The sequence below is a fragment of the Xiphophorus couchianus genome, chromosome 12 (genome assembly GCF_001444195.1).
Source record: "Xiphophorus couchianus chromosome 12, X_couchianus-1.0, whole genome shotgun sequence".
Lineage (NCBI taxonomy): Eukaryota > Metazoa > Chordata > Actinopteri > Cyprinodontiformes > Poeciliidae > Xiphophorus > Xiphophorus couchianus.
In genome coordinates, this window is record NC_040239.1 from 12571181 (window position 1) to 12588887 (window position 17707).

Below are 17707 nucleotides of genomic sequence, written 5' to 3' on the forward strand. Positions count from 1 at the left end.
GGATCACGGCATTCTGAGGTCATGAGCCTGAAATTAGCTTCATTGATAGGGTAGCTGGACTTAGCTTTATAGTAGGCAAAGAGCCCTGCCAATGTGCTGAACGCAGAATATTCACACCTGCGGTCACTGACTGTCCAGGAAGACAGAGGAAGAAACTTGGACAGATGGATTTTTATCTAAATACCGGAGAGAATTTGTATACTCCAGTGACTGAGAATTCGGTTTAACCTGGAGCTGTTTGGGAAAATTTATTTATTTATTTAATTAATAGTAGATGCACAATCTGATTTTTAGTTTAACCAAACATAAAAACGTCACTATGCTCATAAATTTGACAGAGATTACATCAGTTTGTTTTTTTAAGAAACTAGCCCACATTGTATATTGAATATCAGCATTAGTATTATTTTAAAAAATAATTAGGTTTGCAACCCACAGGTAGGGTCCATTTTATATTCAAAAAAGTAAAACAAAAATACCAAACAAATGAACATTGGAGGTTCTAGTGTATTTTTGATGTCATTTATTTGCCTAACAGCACCTTGAGACTATAAGTGAATTCAAAGCATACTGTACTGCACACCCAATAGTTTCCTAAATTACAAACAGGAAAGTGATTAAAAAAGCAGCTGCTAACACTTAGGAAGAAAAATAGCAGCAAATCATTGGAATTCTAAGGGACAAAAGTACAGAGAACATAGGGGTCTAAAACATACTTGGCTTTAAAAACAGTGGTTAAATATGATCAACACAGTGACATTGATTTTAATAACTGGTCAGTTATTAATTATTTTGCTTGTGACCTAATGCATACAACAATGATAGAATCAGACTAAAGCTTTCAAGCAGACACCATTTAATTACCGGTACATGCTGTTCTGTTTGGCAAACTCAGTAATTATAATGATGCGTGTCTCTGTGACAAAGCACACATATCAAGCCGATTAAAATAACATTTGTAAAAGATAACATCTGTTCCATCTTGCTCCATTGTTTCTGATAGGTTTGTTCAATATATACATAGATTTTGGTTTTGAGTCTAAAAAGAAGACAAAAGGCAACACCTTGGAGAGCAGGACAGATCTTATTAACATTTCGACAAAATCAATGTCATTGTATCAAAAAGAGGTTGATGGGTCACCTGACTTCTGACTAGTGGAGCATGTGCAAGGTCACTCAGATGGAACGGACATATTTTTCTAACAATGTTCACAGAAATACCCTCTGAGAGAGCCACCAACAACAGCTCGGTAACTTAGTCATTTAATTAACAAAGCCTTGATGTTATTGACCTTGCTGGTCAGACTGAGGCCCCAGAGGTTTTTCATTTCCTCAACGCTCTGATTGTGTCCATTTGGCTGCTGCAATCTGAGCAGGTCCATCAAAAGCCTGTTTCCAGACACATTTCATTAGCAAAAACATAGATAAAACTGTACATTTACTGTGAGACTCCTCTTCTTTTAATAAGAGAAAACTAGACTTTAGCTGCAAACTTACAATTCTGATGAACACACTTTCACTCATTGTCTCAGCTGAACTCTTAGAGCTGCATAATTTGTTTTTACAGATAAGCTATTTATGATTAAATAGAGTCAAAAAGAAATTAGGTTAGAATATTTAAAGACATTCTTTCATTTAGCTCAAGGCTTAAGCCACTCATAATACCAGAGGAACCTGCAGTGGCCTATATATGTATTTCAAGTTGAAAATTTAATTTGGCCTTTGTATAATTGTTAATAATTGAACCCAGTTCTTAGAATATATTTTTCATTTCGACCTTGCAAAGTTGAACAGCACAAGTGACTTCATTCAGTGCAACAGACACTGAAGCTAGAGATTTTCTCCTTTTAATTTTTAAATAATTTAGAAATAAAATGGGAAATGAAAGTGCTCTTTAATACAATTACATCCACTGAAGATTAAATAAAAATTTCTACCTACTGCTCTGTAAAATCAGAAAGATACTTCATGAATTTCCCTCTGAGAATAATAAAGTATGTTCAGTTCAAAGTAATGCAATGTGGGAGTTGTATGCGTAGACTACTGGAGACCATGTCAGTAGTATCAAATCCAGATGAAACAATACTATCTAGTGCTTTGAAAGAGTTTTTATACCATTGGAACATTCTTATGTTTTGATGCCATTTTCATGAGATGAGAGTTGGGGGTGGTGGGATCAGGCTGCAGGGATGTTTTTTCTTTAAAGAAAATGCAGCTGGCCAGCAGGAATACATAAGTGGAATGCTGACACGCTATTGGCTGCCATTTGCTAAACAGTCCACAATCCACTGCATTTTCCTTGGAGCTGATTGGCTGTATACACAAGCGAGGCGATAAGGAAGACTAAATAGTAGGTTCTGTATTTGTGCTCAGATGGCTTCAACTAAGTGTACTAATGCACATCAAGGTATTTTTGGTGTTTCAACTATTAAAATGGGCAGTTATGAGTGTTTCTAGTTGGAGTCTCAAGTACTTGCAGATTTCAGCTATTTGCTGGCAGTTGTGCATCCCTGATGCACACAAATAGAGACATGCATAAAAGACTTGTAACTCCAGAAAATGCTGGCTCTACAAAATTTGGATTCTGGTGGGTTAAATGGGGCTGTCAAATGAAATGAATTAATCAAATTCAGTTTAAGTAGTGAAAGATCGAAAAAACAATTATCAAAAAAAGCAATATCTTTTTTTACAATATGATTTTTTGCATGATCTGCTTAAATCAGATCATGCAAATCCAATGCATTGGATAAAGCCAGATATCCTTGTCTCTTCACAACATAATCAAACAGTGTTTTGTGTTGGTCTAACGTATAAAAAAATCCATTAAAACACTTAGTTTGTAACATAAAAAAGTGCAAATGTTCAAGGGCTTTAAATACTAAGTGAACAACGGATATTTTCCCTGAGAGCCAATTTATAAGAGAAACTGTTTGATGTGATGTTAACATATGATCTCCAAAGTGTAATAAATTCTATCCAACTGATATAAACCATAACAAAAAAAAAAGCAAGACCATAATAAAAACCAGAAAACATAAAAACAAAACTGTTGAAACAAAAGACAATGGCATTGAATTATACCACTGTGACAATAACATTGAAGAACTGCATTGTCAGAAGCATATTTTGACTGAAGCTCCATCTTACAACACTTTAGGGGCTTGCTGCATTTTTTGAGTTGCTATAGCAACACTTGAATTTATTGTGGAAGTGGTAAGATTCGGTTTATGGTGGAATTACCACAGAAAATGACCCCCTCCACAATGCAAGAGTTCCCACTTACCAACTAGCTTTTTTATTCTCCCCCTCCAATTCTCTTGACGGTCTCCACTGTCTGATACAAATGGCTCTCTATTTAATAACATAGCGACAGACTGCTACAATGCTTTGTTACCCAGACAACTAATGACAAGAATCAGAGAGACAGAACTGACAGTAAGACAAAGGAAACTGTGTTCCAAGTAACAAAAAAACAACAGCTAAACCTACATGTGACATGAATATTCTGTGATTTTACAATTTAAAAGGATTTTAACTTAAAAGACAAATTATTATTATTTTAAATAAGCAGCAGATGTGTTGGAAAAGAAAAGATGGAGACTTAAAAAAATGGAAATCAAAGTAATGGGAACCTTGTTTAAGTGAATGTACTTGAATTTTGAAATTTAAGATTTAATTGGAAGGAACAATGCATATTAATTAACATTTCTGTAAATGTGCCAGAATTAGTCATGACTATTTTATCTGTCGCTGGACAGTGGAAAAATGTGTCTAAACAAAACAAACAAAGATTGTATAAAGAAAGGTTAAAATGACTTAACACAAATTACCAAATACAACACAAAGGAAACTGCAATACGATTGTTATAAAAAGTACAAGAAGGCCTTGAAACTAATTTCATCCATGAACATGGCAGCAGCAAGTAGGGTGATCATACCCCTACAACCTGGGGGGGGGGGGTCTAAAAGCGGGGAAACTCCATACATTTGCACTTTGTCATGTTGTTGGCGTACTGACAGCCACGCTATCTATCTTCTGATTAAGAACAGGGTTGCCCGTACTGACGCGGCTCAGGGAGTACGTCACACGCAGCGCAGTGCGCAGTGCCCTAGTGCATGTAAATTTAATTGCCCAATGAAGGAAATTTAAAAAAACAGGACATTTCCTCACTTTCTAAAAGAAAAAACCTGGGACAGGACGTTAAATACGGACATGTCCCGGGAAATACGGACGTTTGGTCACCCTACATTAAGTAAAGTTACCTCTTCAAAATGTTGACACATCTGATGTTTTATGATCCAATTTTTAAAGTTTTTTTTAAATAGATTTGTGGTCATTTCTACAACTCATTAAAAATATGCATTCTCAAATACATTGTTAAACTTCTGATATCAGTTAAATAGCTTTTTTTGTTAAAACTATGTAAATTATGCGTTTACTTTGTTACTTTTAAGAGGAGTTTTTGGTCTACATTTTTTCAGTTCACTATGAGGAAAAATTATAGATTATACATTAACAACTACATGATAAAGTTCAAAATGTTTTTTTACTGTATTGCCCTTTTGTTTTGATCCATTTGCTTTTCTCTGATGTTTCACACAAGTGAAGATGTGAAAGCATTTCAAAACCCTGAGCTGGAAAATTTTCATCTACATTTTGCATATTAAAACATTAGAAATCTACAATCATGCTGAGAGTGCAGCAACAAAAACTCCTACGTAAAAACATTTCTTATTTCACGCTATGAACCCATCTTTAGATGGTGAATACTTCATTATCATAGTAGGCAGGAAATGTAATTCTCTTCATCCGTCCTTTAAGACGAGGAGCTAATGAAGATTGAAGCATAGTTTAGGGTAAGATATGTGCAAGAATTGCTACAGTATTTTACAGTTTTTTACAAGTCTCAACAGTCAAGCACTCCTCTAATAGCCAGCTATTTATCCCCTTGTATAGTCAGAATAACCCATGTTCCAGTGAAGGAAAAAGTTCTCAGATAATGGGGCTTCCTCTACTGTGCAGTCTGGAAAACATCTCCAGTGGGATTTCCTTATCATGTCAGTAATGCTGAAAGCCATGAAAAATGTCTTGATAACCTTTTTATCTGGATGAATAAAACTTCCTTCCAGCTTTAGATGTCGCATAGTTACCACTATCTTGCAAAGTCACAACAAGTAGATTTGTGGTGTGGGAAGAGACCTGGCTTTGAACAATATCTTTTGTCATTCAACAACTTCGCCAAGTGTTTCTGATTTTGCTCTTTGAGCCCTTCTCTCGCAGATGTTGTCATAGTTAGAAGGCTGCCGTCAGGACAAATAAAGGTCTTAATTTGGTTGACAATCTCTGGATCATTATATTTCTTAAGAAGAAATCGATTTATCTAAAAGCTTCATCAGTAGCTTCCAACCTTTTCAAAAATTGACCAATTTCACCCGAAAATAAAGATCAAATACAATGTTTCAGAATTTTCACACAGGTTTTTCTGCATATTTATACTGTGAGACACTTTGTTAATGGAAAAATGAGGCTTGATTTCAAGACAAGAATGTCTGCAGTTTGTTGCAATTATAATCAACATCCATTGTGAAAAACCTTGAATATTTAAGCAGTAGTTACCTTCAAATTTGAAGACATGCCACCCAAAAAAACAAAATCACACAAGTAGTATTGAGTGCAGCAACAAATTAGGATCCAGCTTACCTTTAATTTTGCTTACATATTCTGTATTTATGTTGTATTATATTTTTACTATTTACGCTTTAAGCTCATTTATTTAACTTACTTTTAGCTGCATGTAAGAAACAATAGCAATATTTGAACATTAAAACATTGGATGAGGTCAATCCTCATTTCTATGCATACTATAATTTCAAATTACATAATTACGGCATAAAGGTGTTGGCCCTTTAAAGCCAGAAGGATGAATTAATGATTTTGTTTCTTGTTGCATGTTTTCACTAGCTGAAATATAATTATTAAATCAAAGAGTGTTTCTTATTTATAGGATCAAACTTACAAATAAATAATTATTAAGTGAATATGCAATAATTTTATGTATTTGTAATTGAATAATAAATCTGGTATGACTTAAAATGAGGATGAAAAAATAAGTGGTATGGCAATTGAGAGTACTTTCACCTGGACAAATACATGAATCTTGATTTAAACAACTTCACTACAGCATCTAAAACTCAATGTACCAAAACAAAAAACTTATGAACAGTGAGACTTTTAGCTGCTTCCTTTCACCACTGTTCCATACACATACACCCCCACACATGCCTCAAATGCTCAGAAAATAGCAATGGCTTCCTAAATTACTGTCTGAATTTTTGAGATATTTTCAAACTGGACATCCACAATACATACAGTTTTGTGCACTGAAAGCCAGAAACTGTGTGTCTGCCTACATTTCTGTGTCCATTATTTTTGAACTTGACAGACAAACTCGGATGCATCCTTTGACAAATTAAATATGTTCAGGGGTGCATGGACAAAAGTTGGTGCTACAGAAACTTCTGTACAATCATGTCACAAATTGTCACCACAAGTTCTGCAAGCAGCATTTGGAACATTTTTTCCTTTAATGTCATATTCAACACAATAAAAATGCAGTAGAAAAGACATTATTAGAAATGGTAATAGATTTAAATTAAAGTAAACCTCACAGGAATCATCCAGTTGGCTAGATCTCCATATTTTGACACCTGCATGGCTCCCAGCATTGTCAGGTTGATGTGACCCCTTGAGAGATGACACAACACAGAAGGACAGCTGTCAGTTTTGGGATCAGTTAAACTTATGAACTTAGGTCCATTCATAGGAGAAAGACTAGTTAGAATCTTAAAAATATCAACATCCCAACCTTTTAATACATTGAAAAACATACCCCAAAAAAACATGTCATACTGTATCTACATTCTCCTGATGCCCACAGAGTATAAATACCTGATCCAATAGGCAGGAAGATCCAATTTCCACATAGTGGAGTTCAGAACGTCTTGTTTTTGTTGGTATGACCTTTTCACAAGTTGTTAAGTAGAAGTGGAAATATCCACTTTCTTATCTCATGTTTTAGTAAAGTTTGGCTGATGCCAATTCTCGAAAATCAGAATTTATCTTTGATAACCATATGATATCAATATAAGAGAAGCTTTAAATATATTTCTAGACTTGTTACTTTTAGAATTTATTTATAGTATGAGCAGAATCATGCTGTGTTTGAATAGGCAATTTCTATATTTTTTTTACTATTACTTTATATCAAAGACAAAATGAATTTGGAGAAAATATTTTTAAAAACCTTATGGATCCAATTTTTGCGATTAGTGCAGTTAGTGTAAACCTGTGGAAAAATATATGATTCTTGAATTTCTAACCTGTCAGTCAACACTTTTTCCCCCATCAAGCTGAAAAACTGGTCATCAACTGATTTCTCTGGACATTTAATTTTTTATTTTATATTCCTATGCCAAGATATGCATGAAGTGAAATAAAAGGTAACTGTTTAAAAAAGCCTAATAACTAACTGAACAACTTTACGTCAAACATAACAGATAGACAGTCTCAACAATGGATGTAGTTAAGAAGGAGTAGTTCTAACATTTGTAGAACTAAATTTTAAGCAGCTGGACTGTAAATTTTCTATTGCAGCTATTGCAGCAGCTACAGTTAAATGATAAAGGCTAGCAGCTTAGCTTGTTTAACTGTGTATGCTTTAGCAACTAGCAATCCATCTCAGAATCTCTTAAACTCTCCATTGAGTCTTCACAGCAGGAGACCAAAGTGAGTACAAATTCAGCTTGATTGCTTTTAGTCTCAGACAGTGTGACTGGACATTATTGTTTATGACCACTATTGAATTTCCTCTGGGTGGCCAAACAAAACTAATGCTGCAGGGAGCACGGGTGGGCAATATCAGTCAGCAGGCAAATCAATAAAACAAGAGACTTAGGATATATTGACAAGGCTGCTGTCTAGTTGGGCTGGTGACAGCAGCCATTTGTTATTATCCAGTGTTTCACATCCTGGTGTCCTGTGGTCAATCATGTTTATAGCTTTAAGGAGGTGGTTTGGAAGAAAAATAAGTCTCTGATTTGGAGGAAATGTGGCACTTTCTTCCCATTTTCCACAATACCCTCAGTCCATGGGGTTGAGTCACCATATTATGAAACCTATTTTTTTAAGGATTTGTATAGTGCAATTACATTTAAATGTCACCCATAACCAACTTTCGCTTTGCAAATAAAGTTTTCAAAGCTTGTTTGTCACGGTCTTACCCTCGGATCATGGCAAATGACTCATCACTGGAAAAATAGGCAGCCCCCGGGAGTACAGTGACAGTCTCCTTCCCTGCAGAATAGGGACACAAAGTGCAAGGGTTAATACATTACAGCAATAGACTTAACAGCACATGGCATTTGCAAAAGCAATAATATTAAATGATAATATAGTAGGTTAATTTTTGAATCAAGATTAAAAAAGAAAAGATGCTAATACATACAGCGCCTTGCAAAAATTATGTTTGCAATTGTGACAGTGGCCTTATTTAAACCTTATGCGGCATAATTGTGAAGGAGAAAGCAAATGAGCTCTCAAAATCTGTGCAGCTAATATTTTGAAAAGCCTGGCTTGCAAATGTTCTCAGAACCTAGAACCAATGCTTTGAACAACTGTCTTATTGTGGTAACCGCTGACGTGAAGAGCTCCCGCTCTGTCAAAATGGATGGAGAGCAGATGCAAAAATGTTCCAAGTCTCGCCAAAATTCTGAATTGGATTTATATCTGGACTACATACATATATATGCTTTGATATAAAATATTCCATTGTGAGTCTAGCTGTGTGATTTGGGTCATGGTCCTATTGGGAGGTGAAAACCCACTATTTTTTAGGTAACTTCAAAAGTAAGTAGGATTATTATGTTCCGGGGTTTCAGAATAAAAGTAGCTAAAATATATGCATGGCAACCATTTTAGATTGTAATTTGTAAAAAAAAAAAAAAAAAGCATCATTTCGCTTCCAGACAATCAAAATAATATTCTACTTTGTGTTGGTCAAACACATAAAATCCTACATTATAGAGGATATAATATGACAATTATACATAATACATAGTATATATTATTCCTGTTTAGTTTCTAAAATGTGAAATATGTGTGAATTCTTTTGCAAGATTTTAAAAAAAGCATATGGTTGGGAGAAAGAAAAGCCAACTCTTGAGTGACAGAATTAATCAAGCAATGCAGAGGCATGTATAAGAATGTATGTAAACCCCAAACACTTCTTGATCTATCCAAAATGTTGAAATGTCTACTTGAATTTTTTTCTCAAATATAAATTTATCTTTTAAGGCATTGATCAATAAACTTTACCAGCATTAATAAGGTCTGCATCCACTTCATTCTCAGTGGGGTAGGGCCCCTGTCCAAAAAGAAATGAAACATGAGTGTGCACACAGGCGCACAAGCATACATCTACTCACACACGTCACTCATCCTGCCCAGCTAAAATCTTTCAAGACAGAGACAGATACAATCACATCTCTGAATTAGATAAGATATTGATTTATTTCCCCCTGTGTACAACAAAGGGAGCAATTCTTTCACCAAAAAAATGAAAGGTGTAGAGAAGAAAGGTGAGAAGGATACCTCTTGAAAAGCCAGGGCTTTTAATTAAAGGAAGTTTTGAAAAAGAAAATTGCATAGGCAGTAGGCACCCACACACTTCTGCAAACACAACCAATTGAAAAGTCATTCCACAGGAGCTCCAGCAGCCTTTGTTAAAAGACTCAGGAAGCAAATAATGACTGTAACAAAAAATGGAAGGAAAAAGTGTCAAACTGCCACAATCCGTTATATAATGAACCTTGCACATCTCAAATTAGGGACCAAACTAGCAAAGATAAAGTTTAACGTCTGACTATTTATCTTCCCGTACACTCTGAGCATAATTTTGCTTTAAAGCCGTCACTTGTGTGAAATTGACCATTCTTTCAATTTGATGTCTTTGAATGCAGAGAGGAAAACTCTTACCAGTCCCAAGAGTCCGTTTTCACTTTGGAGGTGTACAGTGATGTCTGGTTTGATGAAGTTGCTGGCCAGCATGGGGATACCAATACCAAGGTTGGCTGTTTTTATTTAAGTTAAGAAAAATTTATGATGTATATTCATGAGATAAAAGTCAAATATGATATATTTACAGTTACACTGCAAACTGGGCTCCTGCACATTTAAGTAAAAAGACTTTTTCAGACTCAACTTTTCAGCGTTTTCAGTCACTTGAATTCACCTAAAATATTCCATTTGAAAGTTTATTTTTGGCAAATATTTCTGCAGCAGGCAGAATTTATATATGTAATGTTCACAAATAAGCAGCTGGAAATAAGAATGATCAAAGGTGGCAAGGAAGAGATGGACAGAGGGTAGGACAAAGACTAGAGGGATGCTAGAAAAGAAGGATAACTATAGAAAGTTATAAAAGATAGAAGAAAAAGAAAATAAGGGAACAAAGGACAAGGAAAATAAGAAATGAAGGAACAAAGGAAGGAAAGACTGTTAAAAGATGGGCAAAAGAGTAAACTGTTGAAATACAAATATTTGTCAGAAATCTTTTCTATGCTTACCAGAACTTAGAAAATAATGAAATCAAATACCATACACTACCTTGTACAGAAATACAAGTACTTATTACAGTGTTATTTGTGTTTGTTGGAGTTCCTGGCAATGATTTGCAAAATATCTCTTTTTGTAACGGCATGAACATGTAGAAACATTTTTGTCATTTTTTCAGTAGGGAGATAATCAAAAATTGCTTCTGTTTCCTGAAGATGTTTAACTTCTTTTTCAAAAGGCTTCTTCCGTTCTAATCATGGGTTAGGGATGTAATGAACAGGATCGGAGGGTTGGGTCAGTCACTCATTGCACCCTAAGGGACAATTATTGGTACCCCTGCTGTCAAAACCAATATGGCCTGTCTTTGCAAACAAGGCAGCACTTAGTCTTCTGATATGAAATTTTACATAATTGCAGCCTACAGTGAGAGCAAGATCTATGATTGTTACCTTTTCCCCACCTCTAGATCCAAGGTTCTAGTCCTGGTTCCTCTTCAATTCTCTCTTGTCTGCAGCACACCTCACAGATTTTTAAATAGGATTTAGGTCTGGAGACTTATAAGGCTATAAAAACATAATTAATTTACTGCCAATTTGACTTCATATATCCCATCATAATCCTGCTAAAATACTAAATAAGCACCAACTTTTATGTTTTGATGGAAGCGACAAGATTCGATCAGGATTGGTTGGTGTTTCACAGAGCTGATAATGCCATGCACAGTTTTTCCAGGGTCTATGAAAATGTGGAAAAGTACCTTATGCCCACTGCTAGGACCAGCAGTTCATTAATGTGACTATATATTCAAGACATACATTTCTAAGGGACTAAATATGTCACATCAGGATTCATTATAACCAAATATAATTAAATACAGACTAAGCACTCTGTGTCCATTAGAAGGAAGAACTGCTAGAAAATAATATAAAATGTTAAATAAACTACTGCTGCCTAATTTCAATTACTTCCAATCAACTGCTACCGAGCCTACTATTATTCAGTCTTTGTGGAGAAGTTTCCTTTTTTCAGGAGCTATGGGCTGATACTTGTCTGCTTCAGTCTACTATTACAAAATCACACAGCCTAAAACCAAACGGATGTCAAAGGATACCATACATGCCATCTTCAAACTCCAGTGCTGCCCTGCGAATGATCCTTTCCCGAACAATGTCTGAATCCTTCTTTGGTTTGGGCTTTTCTTCTTGGCCTTTTCTCACAGTGCGTTTCTAGAAGCATACAGAAATAGATGAGAAACAGCAAGATGGCATCTTGGGAGTCTGTTTCTGAGCAAGCGCAATGACACAGGGATAAAACATGAAATCTGTGGGTTTTACACAATGAAACCCTGCGATAATGCTCTTACTGTGAAAGAATGCCCATAATAGACATTGTAACAACATCCCACTGTCAAATGATCCTTCCATTTATGTAAACTCCAACAGGTCTTATTTTTGTACCTCAATTCTTTTCTCATAGCTGGCTCCCTGAACAATCCTGTGGACGTAGATACTGGGTATGTGTATGTCTTCTGCAGCAAATGTCCCGACATCTACCACCTCCTCCACCTGCAGAGAGACAGAGTAATGAGCACCAGCTTCATCTCCAAATTGACCCACGATCCCTGAGATTGAAAGTTCAGATAGAGAAACCATGCAGTGTTGGAATTACAGTACCAGAAAATGACCCCTGTCCAACGGGTTATGAAATTCAGAAAGTTAAGTTGATAAAAAAGAAAAAGAAAACTGCTGCGTTTTTGCTGATGTTTAGCAATCAAGATAATGTTATCTCCAGATATTTTGATTTCTTAGGTTGTATATATCATTACCGATACCAAACATGGAATTAAACGAGAAATTTATAGTGCCTTGCCAAAGTATTGACAGTCTTAAATTTTTCAACAAAGCTGCACACCATTGTGAAGTGGAAAAAATATGACATGGGTTTTCAAAAAAAATAAATAAATGTATTGACATAAATCAATACACTGAAAATTGATTGGATGTGTTTTGTATAGTCCAGTTTGTTACAATTCTGTGGACTTTAGCTTTTTCAGTCCATTCAGTATACTCTATTTCCTATTTTGAACTTTTCACTGCACGAAAAGTGGCATAATAGACCCCATATACAAGCGCAGTTAGTGAGCGACAGCTATCGACAGCATTTTCAGTCGCAGGAGTTGAATGCTGTCGATTGCGGAATCCCACAAACAGGGGGTAGATGCATCACAATATTTACTGCACAAATGCTAAAAAAGGTCATGGACTTCCGGCTAACCAATCCGCCATTTTCATTTCTAGCAGTGATTTTGCTTTCCAAGTTCAACTATGTCAAAGCTACAAGTAGATAAGTCAAAAATGTTTGGTTTTTGGGTCTGTCAAAGTTCAAAAATGAATCCAAATTGAAAATCTGTGGCAAGACCATAGAAAAAAGAGGGGAGAAAAATAAACCACACTTTCAAAACTGAAAACCACACGTTATTGTCCTTCAACTTTACAAATAAGCACAATTTTGTGTTGGTCTAACACATAAAATACCAGTTAAAAAATGAGGTTTGTTACAGTAAAGTAACTAAAAAAAAGGGTATGAATACTCATGCAAGGCAAACTAAAAGTCAACACAACTCTTTTAAAGGTAGTGTGAAATCATATATTTGGCTTTATCACATCCTGCAAGTCTCCATTTTTGGCTAAAATTGCGAATTTCACATTGAAAAAGGTCCAGCATTAGACAAGGAGTCTAGGTTTTTCTAGCTATTCGTTTAGCAACTCCACAGAGGCCGGTAAAAGCTGACTGTGTACCTAAATCCAGCTTGGCTACATGAACAAAGAAAAGGATCATCTGATGCAACAAGCACAGAATACATCCAGGGATCAGAGGAGGAGAAGAGTAGAGGTGCATAGGAGAAAGACTATCGGTGTATCAAGACTAAACACAACTGCCTTCTGCAAAAATAAGCCATATTAAAAAATAAACACGCAGTTTAAATATAACCTAATGTTTCAACCACTCTCACACTTAACATAGAATTAAAAATTAACTCGTTTAATCTCACCAACAACAATTGTTGCCAGACATTTTTTCTAACTTCTGGAAGCTGTAAAAGAATTGTTTTGACTTTTAGCAGCAAGTTGAAGTTTTTAAATCAAATGATAGAGTATCTACTCAAAGCAACATCAATTTCATGTATCTGGTGTAAAAGATCACATGACCAGACCTCTTTACTTTAAAAGAGGTCTGGAGGTAAATGTGTCTTACAAACGTGTACAAGAGAAAGTCAGTAAAATACTTTAATAAAAAAATATAAATAAAATATTTTGTACATATGTTCTTTCAAGTGTCTTCTACTGATATATATATAAAAAAAATTATCCATTCATTCATCTTTTAATCATAAGAAGAGTGAATGTAAGTGTGGCAACAATTGTTGCCGTTAGCATAATACATAGACAGCTCTGTGCTATGTGTCCAGAGCTTTGCTGTTTATTCTATATGTCTTGCTGTTCCCACACAGCTTAAACTATAAAATGTTTTAGATTTTTTAGGCCTGTAGGAACCTCAAAATAATGTCTTCTACATCACTGTCATTCCCACAGTTGAACTTCTCCCCACTCTCCACCCCCCAAAAGCCGACCTTTCCACAAAGTGTGGCCTATGCACTGAATGACGACTACAAGATGATGCCACGCCTGAAACTAGTTCAGGACAAGGCAAAGGTCTTGTCCTTGGTCTGGTGGAACAGGGGCTATGTCCTCTCAGATGCAGATTTGTTCATACTAACATTTTCACCTGATTTTGCCTAATTGGTGAAATAATCAAATGAGGTCAAAGGTTACTTGGCACATTGAGACAATGACTTCTGCAGGATGTGGCATTGAATTTTTATGTTTCTAAAACATAAAAATTTCATGTTTTAGAAAGTTTGTGTTTATATGAAATTGTTCATCTAACTGGTGTTAGGGAGGTCCAAGGATTGAAATGCATGCACTTATATTGCAGGAAAAAATTTGGGATTTAACGGGTTAATTATACAATCCACAATGAACACCACATTGTATTCTAGACTCAGACAAGTGCATCCATCACCTTTTTGAAGAAAGTGTGCAGCAGAGAAGTGTACATAAGGGATTATTTCTGTCTGACTAACAGGTCGGAGATGGAAATGGGTATTGATTTAAACAGCGCTCGGTCAACATGACTGGTATAAAAATCCCACAAGAAATACACCTGCCTTCTTCTCTCCTTAGGTAACATTAGGATGTGCTAAAAAGCAGGCTCCCAGCAGCCTACTCCCTAACAGGTGTGAAAATGGAGCTCTGCAGCATGTGTGGGCTCCACTAATCTTGTTGGCCGTTAGTCGTCTGCTCAAAACCTTTAAAAACTTCTGTTTCTTTCATGAAACAAACGCCTTGCAAACCTCTCCTTGAATTTTTCACATTTTGTCAAATTACAACCAAAGCTGTATTTTAATCGGATTTTAAGTGATCGGCTGTATAATTGTGAAATGGAAAGAAAATATTAAATTGTTTTTAAAACCTTTTTTAAATGAAATCTGGAAAAAAAGCAATATTATGAAGTATTTAAAATTTCTATAGTTGGAAAAATGAAAAACACAATTCTAAAGAGAACTTTAGAATTGTGTTTTTGGATGTATGCTTGTTAAACAAAAAGAAATGACTAAAAATACAAACAAATTGCAATGGTAGTATGTTAAACATGATGATTTTGAATTGAAGATATAGAAAAATGGCAAGCATATACAGATTGATCTATTTAGTTCAAAAGGAATGCAAGACTTGAGATACAGACATAAATACAAACACGTATGTAAATCCACAAATAAAGATAAGTATAGAGATATTAAAAACTACTTAAAAGTAGCAAACTTCCATATCTCTGTTTTGTTTGACATTTCAAAATTTAAGCAGTGCATCCTCAGAAAAAGTCTGACTCTTTCACAACCAATTATGAATCTCTTGATCTTCCTTGGTACTAGACATGTTTACAATGCTAGTCTTTTGGGTCTGGTTCCTACTGATAAATAAAATGCCGTCTTCAAAGGGCCAGATGTGGTACGCAGACCGTAAAATGCTGCAGTCTGACCTAAACTCTTATATTTTAAATCTGGCTGTGTGTTTTTTAGGTTGTCTCAAGTCTTTTGCAGCCTCCAACCGTTTTCTTCTCCCCACAGGATTGTTCAGCATTTAGCTCCATCCATTTTCCCCACACCTGACCAGCTTTCTTTCCCTGCTGCAGGAACACATTCCCACAGCATGATGCTGTCACTGCCATGTTCAATAAAGTGCAATGTTGTTATTTTTCCCAAACAGCATTTTCCATGCAGCGTAAAAAGTTACATTTTTGTCTTATCTGACCTGAGAGCATTCTCCTACTTTAGCTGTGTTCTCCACATGGTTTATAAAATGATTCTTGTGGGGAACATTTTTTTTTTAAAAAAGTGAAAATGTAATATGAAGGGGAAAAAAAGCTTTACACAAAAGCAATCATGTTTCTAGTGACTGAAAGAGAATTTAACCACAACAGCACAATTCTCTGCTTCACTTCTACTTTTCAGTGCTTTGCTTCCTGTGCAGCTCACTGTGTAACCTACTTATTCCATCTACATGAGGGGCAGCCGTTCAGAGCAAATTGAATTGAATCTCTCCTTATCTCTGCTTTTCTCCCTCAGTTCTCGGTGCTGACTGAGAGGAGTCAATGGCCAGGAGTGGATCCCATCTTTGTGTTGTCATGGATACGAAGGCCTTGGTCTCTCAGGAGCTAAGGCCACTTAGGATTGTAAAGTGATTTTAGACCCCTTTTATGGCTCTTTAGGCTGGTTTGTAGTAAACTTCTGACAAAGAATGAGACTGATGGAAGCACAGCAACAGGAGTCTAGCATATTTAACTCATCTTTGCCCAGGGGTCTCGGTCTGAGTTTTTTGATAGTAGTGAATTTATGACATTTTTATCAAGACGGAAACTGTAGCAAAATACTAAGACTAGAATCACAATAAACAGTTTGCATACCTTTCAAGGCCGAAGATAAAATAATTTACCTGGCACTTCATCTCTTCAGTAAAAATACGGGAGTCGAATGAGAAGCAGCAAACAAATAAATCCACACCTCAGAAGTGGATTTTTTCATACAGTTTTTTTTTTTTTTTGCGCTCTCTAAAACATACAGACCTCGAATTTAGCAGCATTTTCAATTAGACTTCCAAAGCTAAATCACAGCACAATAAGAAGCTCATACAATTTAAATGTGCCGCACAGATAAAAAGCCTCAGTTCCTTTCATCTATGTGATGTGTCCCGAATGCACAGGAGGTTCAGTGGACAAGGAAGGATAAAACATTAAAATAAAATAAAAAACACACACACACACAATTGAGCAGGTGTGTCGAGAAAGTAAATAGACACATGCATTTAGATTGATATTCCCGTATTCGTAGACAGATTTTCACATCAATGAGAGCAAAGCGAGGCATGAAGTGAGCTGGCAGAGGGACACAGGGAATCAAAGTGCCCTCTGGGGACACAGCAAGGTTTTTTTTTGTGTTTCTTTTTTTTTTTTTTGAGAGGGTGCGCTTTTTTAGCCCACAAGCTTTGTCAAATCTTGTTAATCTCACATGGATCTGTTTACAATCCAACCAAATCCTGCAGCCAAGTGTTACTACACAAGTGTTCCCAATGCAATTTTAAAGAAAACCAGAAAGATGCTGTGAACCTCTCAAATATTTTGATAGTAAAATTAAATTTAAACTTATGGTAATATAATAAGCTTGATATAAAACATATAATCCAAAAGAGACAATGTAAAAAATATAAATTAACCTACATTTTTCTGAACGTACGAAAAGAATGTTGTTTATTTGGTTGACAGGAGCGCAACAGGATAAAAGGTCACATTATTTCCCAATCGCCAAGTCAAAGAATGAAGTGACTTGTTTTGTAATGGGATTTTGTCTGGTTATAAACAAAATTACAGGTTTACAAACAATTAAAAACAAATTACCAATGTTATTCCTTTATCAAATGTCAGACAAAAGAGAAGCAGACATGTTCTGCACTAAACAAAATTGCCTACCACAATAGCTTG

At 35.6% G+C, this 17707-nt stretch overlaps 1 protein-coding gene across 1 annotated transcript in view; it reads right to left on the reverse strand.

Annotated features, from left to right (window-relative positions):
• oxct1a (3-oxoacid CoA transferase 1a) overlaps positions 1 to 17707 on the reverse strand; it is a 44969-nt gene that overhangs the window by 13315 nt on the left and 13947 nt on the right. Inside the window, exons 8-13 of the mRNA XM_028034376.1 lie at positions 12070 to 12177; positions 11724 to 11838; positions 10034 to 10128; positions 9374 to 9422; positions 8281 to 8353; positions 6670 to 6745 (exon numbers count right to left, since the gene is read on the reverse strand). Of these exons, the coding sequence (XP_027890177.1) occupies positions 6670 to 6745; positions 8281 to 8353; positions 9374 to 9422; positions 10034 to 10128; positions 11724 to 11838; positions 12070 to 12177 (516 nt within the window). The remainder of the gene's footprint in view (positions 1 to 6669; positions 6746 to 8280; positions 8354 to 9373; positions 9423 to 10033; positions 10129 to 11723; positions 11839 to 12069; positions 12178 to 17707) is intronic.